The sequence below is a fragment of the Cervus canadensis genome, chromosome 8 (assembly GCF_019320065.1).
Source record: "Cervus canadensis isolate Bull #8, Minnesota chromosome 8, ASM1932006v1, whole genome shotgun sequence".
In the NCBI taxonomy this organism is placed as follows: domain Eukaryota; kingdom Metazoa; phylum Chordata; class Mammalia; order Artiodactyla; family Cervidae; genus Cervus; species Cervus canadensis.
In genome coordinates, this window is record NC_057393.1 from 60,131,544 (window position 1) to 60,148,122 (window position 16,579).

General features: G+C 51.2%; 1 protein-coding gene across 2 annotated transcripts in view; it reads left to right on the forward strand.

The window, feature by feature from the left end:
- Positions 1-16,579, forward strand: part of DLG5 (discs large MAGUK scaffold protein 5) — a 120,556-nt gene that overhangs the window by 43,534 nt on the left and 60,443 nt on the right. Inside the window, exons 2-3 of one of the 2 annotated variants that reach the window (XM_043476425.1) lie at positions 4,970-5,038; positions 16,282-16,444. In XM_043476425.1, the coding sequence (XP_043332360.1) occupies positions 4,970-5,038; positions 16,282-16,444 (232 nt within the window). The remainder of the gene's footprint in view (positions 1-4,969; positions 5,039-16,281; positions 16,445-16,579) is intronic. The other variant, XM_043476426.1, reaches the window with a different exon arrangement.

The window sequence follows — 16,579 nt, forward strand, 5'->3', positions numbered from 1 at the left end:
CCATGAAGTCTCCCGAGACTGCCAGACCTTTAGAGCTGGGCAGCAGTGTTGTGACTAGGGGTCAGAAGCACAGACGTTGAGCTGGACTGTCTGGGTTTGTATCCTGTTTACCCCGTGGCCTTAAGCAAGTTACTTCATTGTTCTAACCCTTTGTTTTCTCCTCTGTCACTGCAGGTGTAATGACAACCTCAGGGTTAGTGCGGGAATTCACTGAGAAGAATACATGCAGAGTTTAGTATGTCCCAGCACTTACAGGGCTCAGGATCAGCTGCTGCTATTATTATTACTGGTATTGTTGTTGTTAGTAGTGCTCTGCAGTCCAGCAGTTTGTCATTGTGGACTGTTCAGCCTTGTCGTCCTGGCAGACAGCTTTCCTTATGGGTAACCCGAGGATTGAGGACGGCGGGGTTGGAAGGTCTGCCTTGACTGCAGAAGCAGCAGCTGACATTTGGTGCAGTGGCGGGGCCAGGTGCTATATCACGGCCTTTTCATATTAACTCAGTTGATACTCAGTGAGGTTAGTACTCCTCTGGTCCCGTTTTACAGACGTGTACATGGGGGCAGTGAGAGGCTGAGGGTACACAGCCGCTGAGGGGCAGAGTTGGGAGTTGAACGCAGGCCGACTGGTACGGTCAGTATTCTAGTCCCTGCTCCCTCGGGTTTGCAGATGGGCCCCAGGCTCAGAGAGGGGAAGGGCCTTCCATAGACTCTCAGCAGGCAAGTCGCCTCCTGAGCCCCTGGCTTCTCTCCTGTCTCTTAAAGCCAGCCCAGTGTCGGGCTCACAGGGCTCAGCCATGTGCTAGGACTCTGTTGGACACCCGTGGGCGTGAGAGTGACTGGTTGCCCTTGGCCGTCCGTGGGTGGTCAGCTGTGAGCCGGAGGGAGGGTTCTGGGCTGGGACAGGTGGCCTGGTGGTGATCCTCCCCGCCCTGTCGCAGAGCCCCCAGGGAAGAGCGGCTTGCCTCTCGCTCCTTCCCTGGTGCTGGGGGAGGTGCGTGTCCTCCCAGCGCCCAGAGCTGTGTTGCTCGATGCCTCAGGCTGGAGCACTGAGAGGACTCTGCGTGCTGCTGGAGGCTGGAGCAAGCCCCTTTGGTGTCTTGGTTTCATGGGGAGGAAGCGTGAGTCACCGGGGCCTTTACAAGCCCCAGGTGAATGGAGGGGTGTGTTCTGGGTGGGAGGGGGGCACAGGCCCCAGAGGGGGCCTTGGAGGGCTGGGCGTTCTGTTACCGCTTGGGTGATTTTACTGGAAGTTCTTTTGATGTGGTCTCTGTGACCCAGTGGAGCTGAGTCACAGAGTAAATACAATTAGCATTGCGGCCTCTGGGGAAGGACGCAGACAATGCTTGTGGCCCAGGCCAGTCCCCGTCTGCCAGCTCTCTCCCAGGGCTTCTGCCTGGCTCCCACGCGCACCCTGCCTGCTGACTTGGGTCAGCCTTGCGTTCAGTCCCCCTGTGGCCCTCACTCCCTGCAGGCGTGTTAGAAATGCAGAGTCTCAGGCCCCACCCCAGGTCTCCCCAGCCGGAGCCTGCACCTTGACCGTTCCCCAGGTAATTGCTGTGCAGGGAACCCCTTGTATCATCACTCTGCTCCACGAGGCCATGAAAACCTGGCTCCGGCTCTGCTCTTCTCTGGAACTCTTCACAATCACACGACTCTCTCCCGGCCCTCTCAGGACCTCTGCACAGGCTTGTCTGAGTTTGCGGCGACCGTCCTGAGGGTCGGTGCCTTGGTGCTCTGTGGGGGTGGAGGGGGAGGCGGCAGTGGTGTGGGAAGCTGGCCCCCATTCATCGAGACCTCTGTGAGAGGTGGAGCGTGTGCCTTCGGATTGGGGGTGGGTGGGCAGGGGGTGCAGGTGCCTTCAAGGGAACTCGTACTTACTCACATGGCCAAGGGTGAGGGGCTCTGCAAGGCAGCGGAGCGTGCACAGTGAGATGGGATCCCTGTCGGCCTCCAGATTGGATTGTGAAATCCCAGGGGTAGATGACGTCCGTCTCACCCCTCAGAAGCCATCGCTTAGCAAGGACACCGCGTGACTTTGGAGGAAAGTGACTCCTTTTGCCTTTTCCCGACAGTCCTGACCACACAGGCTTTTAAAGACAACAATAGCCGCAGAGACAAAGCATGACCAAGACAGTGTCGTCTTCGGACCTTCCCCTCTCCCCCAAATGACGTCTAAGGCCCTGGGAACATTGTAGAAACTGGGCCTTGTCCAATTTTCATCGTCCCCTGGCAGCCCCAGCACTGGCTCTCAGGAGCCCTGCCAGCCAGCTCGGGGGAGGTAATGCCTGGAGATGCAGATAAAGATGTCGTACCGCCCCCAGGTCAGGCCCCAGAGCCCCATCAGGTCAGGACATAGGGGGCAGGGAAGAGGAACAGAGTGTGTTGGTTGGCCAGTTGACTCCTCCCAGCCAGGGGGGAAGGTGGGAGGAGAGAGAGAAGGGTGTCTGCCAAGTTTAATTAACAGTGGAAACTGGCCACAGGGGAGGAGAGAGACAATCTGCAGGGGAGGGGCAGTTTACTGGAAGATGGGCTGCTGCTGATGCCAATAATGAGAAAGAGGCACGGCGCTCTGCAGGGAGCATCACCAGAGCGCAGCCTATGGTGTCGTAAGCGGGGCTGGGCTGAGCTCAGATCTCAGAGGTGTGAGCAGGACAGTGTAACTGTGCCTGCTTTGTCTGAGTAGATGTCTTTTGAAAACAGTCCACCAACACCCAGCCGGTTTGGTATATTACTCCCTAACCCTTTCAACTGCCCGCCTCCTTATAAGAGCAGCAAAAAATAACTAAGAAAATAGCAGTTGAGTTTAGCAGATAGGCATGCTGTTGTATTCTGGTTTTTTGAAGATACACACGGATTGGCTGCTTTGCACTTGACTTTAGTTCATAGGTCTTTATGTCATGTATAATAGGTGCAGAGGAATGCTTTGAGAAGTCTGTGATGCTCATTGTTGAGACAGAAATGAATCGTGTGGGTTGAAGTTGAAATGCAGGATATAGCTCACTGAACACTGCTTAGATATTTTTTAGTAGGATCGATAGAGGACTTGCTGGGTTGCTGGGGGTTTTCTGGTTCCGTCTCCCTTCAGAGGATGTGCAGAGCCCACCTGTGATATCCCTGCCAGGTGGGCATGGAGTGAATGCCTGTGTGGTGAGAGTCCCCAGCACCTGGGTCTTCTCGGACCGAGGCAGCACTGACCGTGAGGCCACCCTGCCCTGCATCCAGTAGCTGTTTCAGGGGTGCTGTCGGAGGCCAGTTGAACAAGTTGAATCCCTTTGGGCGGTCCTTTCCACTTCCCAAGCAAGCCCCTTCCATCCATGCTATGCACCCAGAGGTTTTCCAGAGATTCTCAGAAAATGTGATAATGAGGCCACTGGCCATTCCAGGCCACTGTTGCACTGCTTGCCATTAGAAGTCCCTTTTTTCTAATTTTCTTTTTTTTCCCTCTCTCCTTTCATCTCTCTCTGGTGGGCACACCTGCTGTTAATAGCTCCCCAGCATGCTGTCTATTCTGCCAGGGCTGTTTATTGCCCTGCCCTCTGTGTGTGGTCTTCATCTTTCCCCCTCCACATCTTCCCCATCCTTTTAGGGTCTCCCCTGTCCCCTAGTGCACACCTTCCTCCCCTCATCCATGAGTTTCCTTGATCTTCTCCTTCTCCCCTGCTCACTCCATGTTTTTATCCCTTTTCTTTCCATTTTGAGGGTGTGCAGGTATAGAGTAGCTAGTCAACAGTTGAGATGGGAGAGAACCTCTTAGATTTGACCCTGCATTTTTGATCCTGGAGTCCAAGGTCTCATTAATTCTTGGTTGCTTTCTGACACCAAAGCCCTAAGGCTCATTCAAAGGCTTTATTGCAAAAATCTCATCTCTGGCTCACCCACTTTGCCCAGTACACACACGCCTTCATTGTGTAGTTCTTTTGGTTCCAAGAACAAAACATTGCATTCTTCCAATTGTCTTGTTTTATTTGACCCACCATCTCTGCATGTTGTGGTTTTTTCAACTCCCATTCAATCTCTGGGTCCATTCGCCCACCCTCTTGCTTTTGTGTCATCTGTCGTCTTGGTAAGCAAAGCACACCTTTGTTTCTGTTCATCATGGGAAACGGTATCTCTGAAATGCGTCAGGGGAAAGGACCTTCTGAGCCGTCTGGTTGAACCCCTTCATGTTACAAACTTGAGAAACAGAGATCCAGAAAACCGAGGCCACTGGCCAGCTACTCACATGTGGGTGAGAGCTGGACTCAGACCTGGATTTCTTGTCCCAGAGGTTTTTCCTGAGGCCAAACAGGTAACATCCTGGCTTTGAAGATATTTAAATTCAAAGCAAACCCTGGTGGTTATGTGTCTGCCACTAGGAGTCAACAAGTGTCAACCTCCCTGCCCCCCCCCCCCCCAAAACTTGTTATCCCCCAGCTTTGGTGACTGTGTAATTGCTCATAATTTTATGAGTAACTTTTAATACGGGGGCAGCCACTGACTAAATTATTAAGGACTGAGCTTGAATACAGGTAGAACCTAAGAGCAGAACAGTCTGGCATGAAGAACAAGTCTGGCATGAAGATGCTTACTTAGGCTCTGTTACTCTCTGTATGGAAGCCAGAATCACCCTGATACAAACCTGTAGGAAATCCCCAGGCCCCTTGTCACCCTGAGTGTGTGACTCCCTTGCTAAGTAAGCCTTTCCCCAGATGGCCTGATAAGAAGCCAGCTGACTGACTCTAAGCTGCCCTCTGCCCATGCAGAGATCTGTCAGACGATGGCCAAAAGTGAGGTGGAAACAATAAAAACACCGCAGACGAGACCCTGTCGACCACGTCTCCCCGGCCCGGCCCGTGATTCTGATTCTAGTGCCTGGCGCGGTGCTGGTTCTCAGCCTGGCGCTGAGTTCAGTTAGTCTGACAGTGGTTTCGGGTGTAGACCAGAGAGCCCTTTGGGGTCAGTAACAAATGGCCTCTCTTTCTGCCTGCAGGCTCCACCTACAGCGTCTTGTCCATCATGCCCTCAGACTCGGAGAGCAGCAGCTCACTCAGCAGTGTGGGTGAGTACCTCCTTCCCGGAGGACCTCAGGGAGGCGGGGGGCTCGGGGCGCGCCGGGGCAGCGGGGGTGCGTGGGTGGGAAGTTGGCCCTCGCCTGTCACCTCGCTCGTGCAGTCTCTCTTCCCCCTCTTACTGGAGGAGGGCGGAACTCTGCTGTTAGCAGGGGCGTGCGTGCTGGGGAGGCACTCCTGTCGCCGCTTCTCCACTTTGTCCGGGCACAGGACCTCACAGAGAGCCTGTGGTCCCCTGCCCTCAGTCCCCAGCCTCGTAGCGCCCGGTGCCCGCTGTCCAGGAGGCTGACCCCTTTGGGAACTGTCCTTTGTGAGCAGGAACAGCCCACAGGGAGTGAGTATTGCCTTAAGGGCAGAAGTCACCAGTTCATGCTGAATCGGGTGTGTGTCTCTGCACGTGGGTTCCAGAAGCCGTAGAGCGAGGCTGTCCCTGCTGTCATTGGAGATGTCTCAGGGGAGGAAAGCTGTCAGTCTTCCAGTCTTCCTGCATCTCCGTGGCCTGTCCCCTGTGTCCCACCTGTCCTGCATGTAACACCCTAGTGTGGCTCTGTGTCCTGGTCTGAGCTTGACACCTTCGGTGGTGAGTCCTGGAGGTTTTGAGTCGGAAGGGCTCACAGATGTCATCTGGTCCAATTCTTTCCTTTTCCTGCAATAGACAAATGGGGAAATGGACACTCAGAGAGGGGATGCCTTGTGTCTGAGATTCTGGAACTAGCCGGGGAAAGGCCTCTTGTGAGTTAATCTGACTGGTCCAGAGCACCTCCGGGGTGGCAGAAGTGGGCTTGTGATGTAGTGGTGAGTAGGCAGATGTAGTCCTTGTGCTCGTGGATCTTAGGGTCTACTGGGGTGATAGTCAGGTGAGTAGACACAGTAAGTAAGGTCAGAGTGATGAGAGGGGTACCAGAGGGAAGATTGTATTCATTTTCTAGGGCTGTCCTAGCAAAGCACCATAAACTGAGTGGCTTACACTATAGAACTTTATTCTGTCCAAATTCTGGAGGCCAGAGTCTAAGATCAAGGTGTCGGCAAGGCCATGTGCCCTCGAGGGCACTGGGAACGGGTCTTTTCCAGGCTTCTTTCCTGCTGGTGGTGTGTTGGTAATTCCAGACCATCCTTGGCTTGTAGATGCATCACTGAGGTCCCTGCGTGCATCTTCACATGGTGTTCTCTCTCTGTATGTGTCTCCAAATTTCCTTTTGAAAACAGAACACAATTCACGTTAGTTTTGGGACCTGCCCTACTCTAGTATGATCATTTGTAAGGACCATATTTCCTAATAAGATCACATTCACGTTTACTGGGAATGAGGACTTTAGCATCCATCTGTGGGGCAAAGTTCAGCCCCTCAGAGGTCCCGGCATCCTCCTTAGGGTTCAGGGAGGACTCTGCTGGGACCATAGTCCACTTTGCCCTGCCCGCTTTGGGTCGGTGAGATACAGGGATTGAGTGGTGGAGTTGTGGGGATTTTGAACATGGGACTGGCTTTCAGGAAGGGTGTGTTCGAGCAGTCAGATTGAGTGCTGCGGTAAGATGGGTTTTTGTAAAACTGGGCAGGTTGAGCTCTGAGCACACCTCTCTTGCCCCACCCTTTTCCAGCTCTGTATTTCCCTTGGGAACAAGGTACAGTGGTCTAACTGGCATCTGACAAACCCATTCACATTGACACTTCAAAGCTTGAAGTGTTGCCTTTCCTAGGAGCATTTGCATTTTATAAGGAAATTCTAGAGAGATTGCTTAAACCACAGCAGTTATTGTTAATGGTGGAATTTCAGGCATGAGTAGGAAGTTAAGTTTTTTGTGGCTGGACCTTTGTATACTTTGGAAGAAGCGTCATGTCAATGACCCACCAGTTGGCCCTTGGGATGGAGGGGTCACCAGTGTCCCTGGATACGTGTTGGCAGGCCGGCAGAGAGCAGTGTTGTGTTGTACTTCACTGTCTGTGCCCAGATCTTGGATGCTCAAGATCTGCGTGCATCCCTTCAGGTCAAAACCTCTCCAGTTTCCCAGTAGCCAAGTTCTCCTCCTCTTACTTTTCTGCATAGAGTCAACGTTGACCTTGGGGTGAGTAGCCCCACTTCTCTGCAGGCTGACCTCAGTGTCCCCATGGCTGTATTGGCCAGAAGGCTTTTGGCTGCAGCAGTACAAAATACCTATTCATACTGCCTTAAACGAGAGAAATGTGTGATCTTGCGTGGTAAAGGCGCTGAGGGTGGGCTAAGTACATCAAGTGTGACTTTGCGGGCCTCTGTGTGGTGTCTTCCCTCACGCCAATGGCAGGGGCAGCCGTCACATCTGGATCTGACAGCGTCCAGGGCTACGGTGCTCATTGTGGGAACTGCTAGCCACATGTGGCTATTTAAATTCCGGTGAATTAATGTGAAATGAAATTTAAATCGCTAGTTTCAGTAGTCACACTAGCCACATTGCAAGTGTTCTGTAGCACCTGTGGCTAGAGGCTACTGTAGTAGACAGAGCAGATAAAAGAACGTCCCTATCATCACTAGTGGCCCGGAGGATGAAGAAGGTCATCTCCTCTCATGTCTCCTGATGAGTAAAGAAGCCTTTCCCAGAAGGTCTTCAGCATAGTCCCCAGTCCCTGTCTCTTGTGTGCCCAAACCACCTCTCGTGCAGTGTGGTCCTTGGACCAGTAGCACCCAGATAGGTGATAGAAATGCAGGTTCTTGGGCTTCAAAAGCTCTGAGGATGGGTCTCAACATCCACTTTTAACAGCTCTCTTGTTTGGAGGTGAGCTGACCTAACCTGGTCCCAGGCACGGGCACTGGAATGTCTGTGGCCAGCTTGGACCAGTCCCTTGGAATGGAATGAATGGAGGGTCAGCCATGGCCCACTGCAGCACCTTCAAGAGGAATTCCTCCTGGCTCAGCCGCATCTAATGATGGGCAGAGCACTTCCTTTCCTAGCCATCTCAGGCACACCATGGTCCTGGCTGAGGGGCTGATGAGTCAGATGGAGACTGGCTATTTTTGTTTGTTATGGTCTTTCTCCATGAACTTAAGGAAAGGTAAGGTCTTATAATAAAAATATCACTTTCACTTTCCCACTTATATCTCCCTAGCCAAGAATGTTTGGGAAAAGAGCAAGTTATATGCAGCTAAGAGAAAATTGGTAGGTGGAACCTTGGGTATAGCATTTTCTCTGTAACAGCTGGTACCTGGCTGTCCCTCACCTCTTCCCAGCTCTTGTTAGGTCCTCAGGTAGTCTGTCCATCTTAGCTTTCCAGCCTGACCCTGCTAACAACATACCAACAGACTTAAATGTTGCTGTATCTTGTTAGGCAATTTTCACCAGCTGAGCACATGTGGCTTCTTTGAGGCTTTCCCCCACCCCATGTGGCCTGTTATTTAAGTAGCTGGCCTGTTAAGTAGGCCCCATGAATCTGCCCAGGAGAGGCACACTCTTTTCAGACAATCCATATTTTTTCCTCCCCATTCATCCTGACCTCATTTCTCAGGTGCCCCTTTTTTTTCCTCCTCCCTCATCTTGGATAACTAGAGAAGTTTTAAGAAGAAGAGAGATTTTTGGGCAACATTTATAAAATGAGCCTTAAATTCCATACACATTGAAGTAACAGGGGAGCTTTCTTATTAAAGAGAGAGATGTTCTGGTTTGTCGGCAGGAAAAAGAGCTGGAGGGCTTCCTTACGATCCCAGCAAAGATTCCTTGAAAGTGCAGCTTCTGGTTGAAAGGATGGTGGGGTGGATGAGCATCGAGGCAGGTTACACCTTGACCCTGTGCCCTCTGACCCTTCCTTCTCTGGTTCTTTTGGACCTGGGGCCTGTTTTTTTCTCAGTTTATCAGATGGACAGGCTTCCCTGGTGGCTCAGATGGTAAAGAATCTGCCTGAATGTGGGAGACCTGGGTTTGATTCCTGGGTTGGGAAGATTCCCTGGAGAAGGAAATGGCAACCCACTCCAGTATTCTTCCCGGGATAATCCCACGGACAGAGGAGCCTGGTGGGCTGCAGTCCATAGGGTCACACAGAGTGAGACACAATTGAGCGACTTTCACTTCACTTCAGATGAAGTGGTGGGAGCGGCTTGTCCCCTTGAAGCCTGTGCTCCACACTCATGGGGATCACAGGGGACCTGGCTCCAGGTTTTACAGGCTAGCCAGGTATCTTAGTCGGTCTAGGCGCTATCACAGACAGTAGACTGGGCAGCTCAGAAACAGCACACATGCATTTCTCACCATGCCAGGAAGCATGTAAGTCAAGATCAAGGCAGAGTCAGTGTCCTGGGTTGGGGAGGCACTTCCTGGTTCGCACATGGTGCCTTCCCCTTGTAACCTCACATGGCAGGAAGGGGAGGAGCTTTCTAGGGTCTCCTTAATAAGGCCACTAATCCCATTCATGTGGGCTGCACCCTCATGACCTGATCACCTCCCAAAGGCCCCACCTCCTAATACCACACCTGGAGAGGTAAGGACTTGAACATGGGAATTCGGTAGGGTACACCAACATTTGGACTATAGCCCTAAAGAGGTAAGCGAGTGGCCATTTTGGCTTGTGTAAAGCAAGGAAACCAAGGGAAAGGAGTAGCTAATTCTAATGAGGGGTTTCAGAGTAAGCTCTAGGGAGGAGGTGGCCCTCGAATGGGGTCTTCCAGGAATGGCATTCTGGATGCAGGAGCAGCCTGGAAGCAGCAGGGCCTTGCTGTCTGTCTTGATTTGGGTTTCTGCAAACTGACCCAAGTCAAGGATTCGAGAGCAAGTAGCTGATCTGGGAGGAGATCTGGGAGCTGGGCGAGGCAGCTACTACTGCCCTGAAATCTCACCTCCTTCCTCTCCAAGTCCACGGGGAGCCCAGCTGCAGCCCTGTGCTGACCAAGCAGGGCATCCCCTGGACGTCCGGGGGTGATGTTTTTAAATGTAGTGGATCCTGGACTGCCAAAAGGTCAAGGGATTGGAAAACGACTCTGGGCAGCCAGTGCAACTTTGGTTCACACCAGAGGTTCTCAGACTTTATGAGGAATCAAATTTACCTGGAGTTGGGTGTTGGCTTCTCCACCAGGGTTCCTGATGTGGTAGGTCTGGCTGGGGCCAGAAATGAGTGTTTCTAGCAATCTGTATGAAGCTGAGCTGCTTTTGGATGTGGAATTGTGTCTTCCCCGATGGCTCTGGCTCTTCTGGGCTGGAGACGAGGACGGCTTGGTTTTGCTCGCTGAGGCTGGTGGTGACCATGCTCTGTTGCTTTGCATTGCCCCTGATGTTCAGGGTCTGAAGGAGGCTGAGCAGTTTACCTGGACATCCCCACTCCACCCGACCACCTTTGGCCAGTGCCTATATTCTCCTTGGCCTCTGGTACCACAGGTCAGCAGGGCTCAGAAGCAGAGCTGTGACCTGTCTAGCTGTAAATAAGAATTAGACTGGAGGGATGGCCTTCATGGTCAGCTGTGGTGTGACAGAGGAGCTTATAACCAAGAAGGCTATCAGCTGCCAGGCTCGAACTGAGCCTCAGTGGTCCATAAAGGAGGCCGCATGAATCAGGGTTAGCAGGAGGGGCCAGGACTCATGATGGCCAACAGGCTGTGTTTCCCTTGCCTGTGCCCCATCTCACACCAAGGCCCAGAAGAGTGATGACTTTCTCTAAACTCCAGGGCCCATGCCAGCTCTCCTGGCATCTTCTAGCACTCCTTTTGGGGCCATTTTAGTCAAATCCAAATTGCTTAACCCCAGAATCTCACCCTGGACATAAAAAGGAAAAAGAAAATCTGCCTTAAGTTTTTATTTTTTAATATATATTTATTTATTTATTTCAGCCATGCTGCTCAGCTTGCAGGCTTTCAGTTTCCCTCAGTTCAGTTCAGTTCAGTTGCTCAGTCCTGTCCGACTCTGTGAACGTATGGACTGCAGCACACCAGGTCTCCCTGTCCATCACCAACTCCCGGAGTTTGCCCAAACTCATGTCCATTAAGTCAGTGATGCCATCCAACCATCTCATTTTCTGTCGTCCCGTTCTCCTCCCGACTTCAATCTTTCCCAGCATCAGGGTCTTTTCCAATGAGTCAGTTCTTTGCATCAGGTGGCCAAAGTATTGGAGTTTTAGCTTCAGCATCTAGTCCTTCCATTGAATATTCAGGACTGATCTCCTTTAGAATGGACTGGTTGATCTCCTTGCTGTCGAAGGGACTCTCAAGAATCTTCTCCAACACCACAGTTCAAAAGCATCAATTCTTCGGTGCTCCGCTTTCTTTATAGTCCAAGTCTGACATCCATACATGACTACGGGAAAAACCATAGCCTTGACTAGGTTTCCCTACTGTGGATTGAACCTGGGCCTTAGCAGTGAAAGCACCAAATGTTGACCACCAGAGAGGTCCTTTGCTTTCTTTTCAAGTGAGTTCAGATTTGGGAAGAGGAAGGAGTGAAGTGTGGGGGAGAGTGTACAATTTTGCATTTGAATCCAAAAGAACAACTGCACAAAGAGAGTTTGAAGCTCCTGTGGACAACTCATTTGACATTAGTTTTAATTTTGCTTCTTTAAACCATTTCCTATAAGCAAAGTGACTGATGGGGGTGGGGGTGACAAGCCACACCTCTCCTGGAATGGTTGTTTCAGTTTTAGGGCACCATGAGGTGTGGTTTTTTTTTTTTAATATCAAAACTTTTTTTTTAATCATGTTCATTGAGGTATGTACAGTAAGATTTATTCCTTTTACTGTACAGTTTGATGAGTTTTGACAAACAAATTAGTCATTTAACCAGTGCCACAATTAAGACACAGAACAATCACCCTACCCTGAAGAATCCCCTTCTGTGACTTTGTGGTCAGCCTTTCTTGCCTCCACCCCCTCTAGCCCCTGTCAACCACGGATCTCTCTCCTGCCTCTGTAGTTTTGCCTTTTTCCAGATGTCATGTAAATGGAATCATACAGTGTGTGGCCTTTTGAGTCTGGCTTCTTCCAGTCAGCTTAGTGCATTTGAGGTTTCCCGTTCCCTCTGCCCTTGTGTGTACCAGCGGTTTGTATGATAGTCAGTGCCTTTTTATTGCTGAGATGTATTCCGTTATATGAATGTAATAACACTGTCATTTATCCATTCGACAGCTGCTATAAACAGTTATGTGCTCGCTTTTGTGTGAACATAAATTTTCATTTCTTTTGTGTAAATATCTAGGAGTGGGATTACTGGGTGGTATGGTAAGTGCATGTTTAACTTTATAAAAGACTGTCAAAGTGTTTTCTTTGACAGAAGTGGCTGTATGATTTCATATTCCCACCAGCAGTGTTTGAAAGTCCTAGTTTCTCTGCATCCTTGCCAGCATTTGATGTTGTTGCTTTTTTAAAAAAATGTAGCTATTCTGGTAATGATAAAGGGACTTGACAGTTGTCTTCAAATACTTGCATGTTTGTTGTATAAAAGAGAAATTACAGTTGTACCTTATGGCCCTAGGGGTAGATCTAGGGTCGGTGGGAGAAATGAAGATCTTAACTCGGTTCACAGAATAATTGTCTGGGGAGAGGTTAGATGGGCTTTGCTGTGAAGTAGGGAGCTCCCTCACTGTTCAAGAACTCAAACAGTCTTGGTTAGAGGATTCCAGCAACCATTTTCTTGAAAGGACTGCATCATCTTCAAAATGTTTTTCAACCCTGAGATGCAAGTGAAAGAGGAAAACTTTATTTTGAATTGAATGGGTATGGAAAAGGTTTTCGGCAACACTTGCTGTTTATTTTGGGACTTCCTGGCTGAGCCCATCTTGGGATTTTTCTTGAGGTCCCCGTGGTCCTCCTCCGCCCTCTGGCCTCCTTGTTGTGAAAGGACTGGAGCGTCCAGGCGGCAGTTTCCCTAAGTTAACCTGCCATCTTATGGAGTCACAGGCCTGACTGACCTTCCTTTCTGTGTGTTTCATGTATGCTCAAGCCTTTGGGGCCGGGGCAGGGAACCAGGAGGCCACTCCTGTTGGGAGACTGTGCAGCACGGTGACTGAGGCCCTGGGTCTGGAGGTGGAGCCGGGTTTGTGTGGGTATCTGCACGTTTCCTAGCTCTGCAGCCTTGCTAGATGTCAGTTTCTCACATGGTAATCACAGCATGTACTGGGGAGGGTACCCTGGGGATTAATGAGGTGAGGACCCAGGTGCGTTTAGCATAGAACCCAGTACCTAGGCTGCCCTCAGCAAATGACAGCACTCATGTCATTGTCTCCAGGATCAGCTGCCCCTGGGTCCTTTCAGCTGCAGGGCCGGTGGCCTCATCCTGCCGGAGACAGACAGGGACCGGCGGCTGTGTGCGGTGACAGGTCTGACCCCTACTTCTGTCGGGCTACTGCTTCTCTCTCTAGCCTCCACAAAAGCTAAGGACTGCATCTTCCTGTTGCTTCATTTTCAAAATGGGGTGAGAATTCTTTATCTCTCCGGAGGCAGGTTTTTGGGCCTGGTGGTGCTTTTCAGTTTCGAAATTGAGATATGATGTTTCTCTGATTCTTACTGAACTTGATCATAGGTCAGGTCATTCTCAAAGCATGGTCTGGTGTCCCTGAGGTCCTTGCAGGGAGCCAGTGCGGTCAGAACTGTTTTTATAATGATACTGGGATGTCTCTTGCCTTTTGCATGGTCGTCCTCACACAGACTCCACTGTGGAGTGGAGTTTTCTAAAGGTTCCATCCGCAGTGTGTGATGCTGCAGACATGTGAGGCTGTAGCTGACTCTGTTAAGCCAGACCTCAAACGTCATCACAGAGACGCACGGCAGTGCCATTCTTCTCGCTGTGTTTTCTGTTTGGTGATGGAAAGGGTAGTTAATTTTTTACAAAAGACATCTTATGTGACTATGTAACAGGTTTGGTTATTTTAAAATTAGTAAATATTTTAAAATACTTTTAAAATTTCTAATCTGGTAGATGTTATTAGGCATAAACATAAATGAAGGTTCTTTGGAGTCCTCATTTTTAAGAGTGTAAAGAGGTCCTAGGATCAAAGCATTTAAGAACTTTTAGGTTGAGGCCTTGGGCACTGGGGTCAGGCAAAGGGCACTCTATGTTTACTGGCTTGGTGACCTGGACCCATTATTTAAGCTTGATAAGGTTTTGTTTCCTGATCTGTAAAACCGGGATAACAGCAGTATCTTCCTTAAGGGGATGGGAGGGGATAATGTATGAAAAACATCTTAGAAACTGCCGGGCATATGTGAGTGCTACTCAAGGTTGTCTTTGCGGGGTGGCAAGGCACGGACTAGAGCAAAGAGCATGTTCTCTGAATCCAAGTGACTGGGCTGTCCTCCGGGGCATCACTTGTGGTTTGTGCACATTTGAATCAATTTCTTGACCTTGCTCGGCCTGCCTTCCCCCTTTAAAATGGAGATGTTAATATTCTTACCACCTCCAGGGTTGCTGGGAAGATTAGATGAATGCCTGGGACATCTGTGTTGGTTGCTGTTGTGAGGGTTGGTTGTGACAGTTTACACTGAAATCCTTCTTTTCCGAGCTGAGTCTGAGTCTGTTTAGTCTATTCATCCCCTGTCTTGGGTTTGTCAATCTTACACAGATCGCGTCCCCCTGGGTTGGTTAGAAGCTGAGTTAGTTGTGGGCTTCTCTGGAAGGAGTGTCAGGCACATACCCAGAGGAAGCCCCATGTGTCAGAGAGCCAGGTAAGTTAGTGCAAATCAGAAAACAGTCATAGGACTAGAGCTCATAGAAGTGCCTTCATTTGCAGAGAGGAGGGCGTCCAGTCACACAGCTTCACAGAGCAGTAACCAGCCTGTCTTCCAGAACTCCTGGGGGGCAAGGGTGAGGGTCCAGGGTCTTTGGAGAAGGGTGAGGGAAGGCTTCTCCCACTGTGAAGTAGAACCCCTGCAGGGAGGGCGATGCTTGTTGGTGGTGGTCCTGGACCCCACCTTAGAGAACACTCCGGCCCCAGAGGTCTGGTCTGAGCGCAGAAATCCTGATGTTATGGTGGTGCTGGTTTTAAAATAACGTGCGTTTCGAGAGGTAGTAGATTCGGTGGTTGGGGTGCTGACACTGGATAATGTTGGAGTCTCCTGCCTCAGACCGTGGCCTGCCTTGTTGCCCACAGTGTCAAGCTTTCCATCCTCCCTGGCGCTCCCAGAAGACGCGAGGTCATGCCTGAGTGCCTTTCTTGGGGGAAACTTGGTGTACACGAACAGATCCGCCAGCAGGGGTCAGCTGGCGGGCAGTGGTCAGGAGACACAGAGTCAGAGGACGTGTGTCTTGCCCTTTGCACGTTACAGGGCTCCTGGGGACACAGATACTGTGTTCCTGGGGTGAGTCAGCTTCGGGATCCCATCCATTAACTGGGGTGACTGCTGTGGGTTTTTCTGACCCCACTGAGGATCCATGAGAGGTAGAGATACTTAAATATACAAGTATATACTTAAATATACAAGTATATATATAAATATACAAGTATGTACTTAAATATACAGGTATTGCTATAATACCATGGATTTGTCTGTTTTTCTGGGACATTTGAGTGAGGTGCATTCTTCCTAGAAACAGATGGGGGTCTCACCAGAGGTGCTGGTGGTGGCCACTTTTCCTAAGTAATGGCATATGGCGTGGGGTTTCCTTCTCAGAACATGTCTAGTCCCGGGGATAAGTGATGAGGGCCTTGTGTGGGCTGGGCTACCAGAGGCCCTGGGGCTGCCCTGCACCCCTTGGCCATGCCCAGCTGTCCCTGCACCTCCCCCAAGCTGCGCCTCTGGGCTGGTGGAGCAGGTCCTCAGGCAGTCGGGCAGCTTGGAAGAGGGAGCCATGCAGACTGTCCAGCCCTGATCAGGGAAGAACAGAACATGGCCCATGGGCCACGCTTAGGAACTGACTGCCTCTGTTCTCTGCCAGCCTCTCTGGATTGCAACCATGCCTTCCTCTTCAGGCTGTGTCTTCCACTCTGTTCAGGGCTTAGGCCGGCCCCTTTGCCCAGAAAAGGGTGACAGCTGGTGGTAGTGGAGCAGGCAAAGATGCAGAGATGAGGCTGGGCCATCCTGGAGGTGCCAAAGCCAGGTTGGGGAGAGAGAGGGGGACCCCCAGCGTCCTCAGCCAGGGCCCTGGGAGTGGATGCTGGAGCCAGTCTGCCTGGGCTCTGGTCCCTGCCTTGCCTCTTGCTCTCTGGCTTGGTGGTGTCATCTGGGAAAGAGGGTTGTAACCGGACCCACCTGGGAAGGTGGGTGTGAGCAGTGAACGCCAGCTGAGAGCCCAGGATGGCGCCCGGCTGCTGGTGGGGGCTGGGCGAAAGCAAGTTCCCTCTGTCACCTTCCTCCTGCAGGCACCACCGGGAAGGCGCCGTCCCCGCCGCCTGTGCTCAGCGAGCGGCAGTTGAATGAGAAGCTGGAGAGCCTGTCCATGCAGCTGCGGATGATGACCCGGGAGAGGAACGAGCTGCGGAAGCGCCTGGCCTTTGCCACCCACGGGATCACCTTCGACAAGAGGTGGGGACCATGCACCTCCCCTGCTGGACAAGGTCACCACCTTGATGCCGTGGCATCCCCTGCCCCAATCACCCCGTTGCTGAGCCTTTGACTGATCTGTGTGTCCGCACACATCCGTGTTTCTCTGTGCACGGG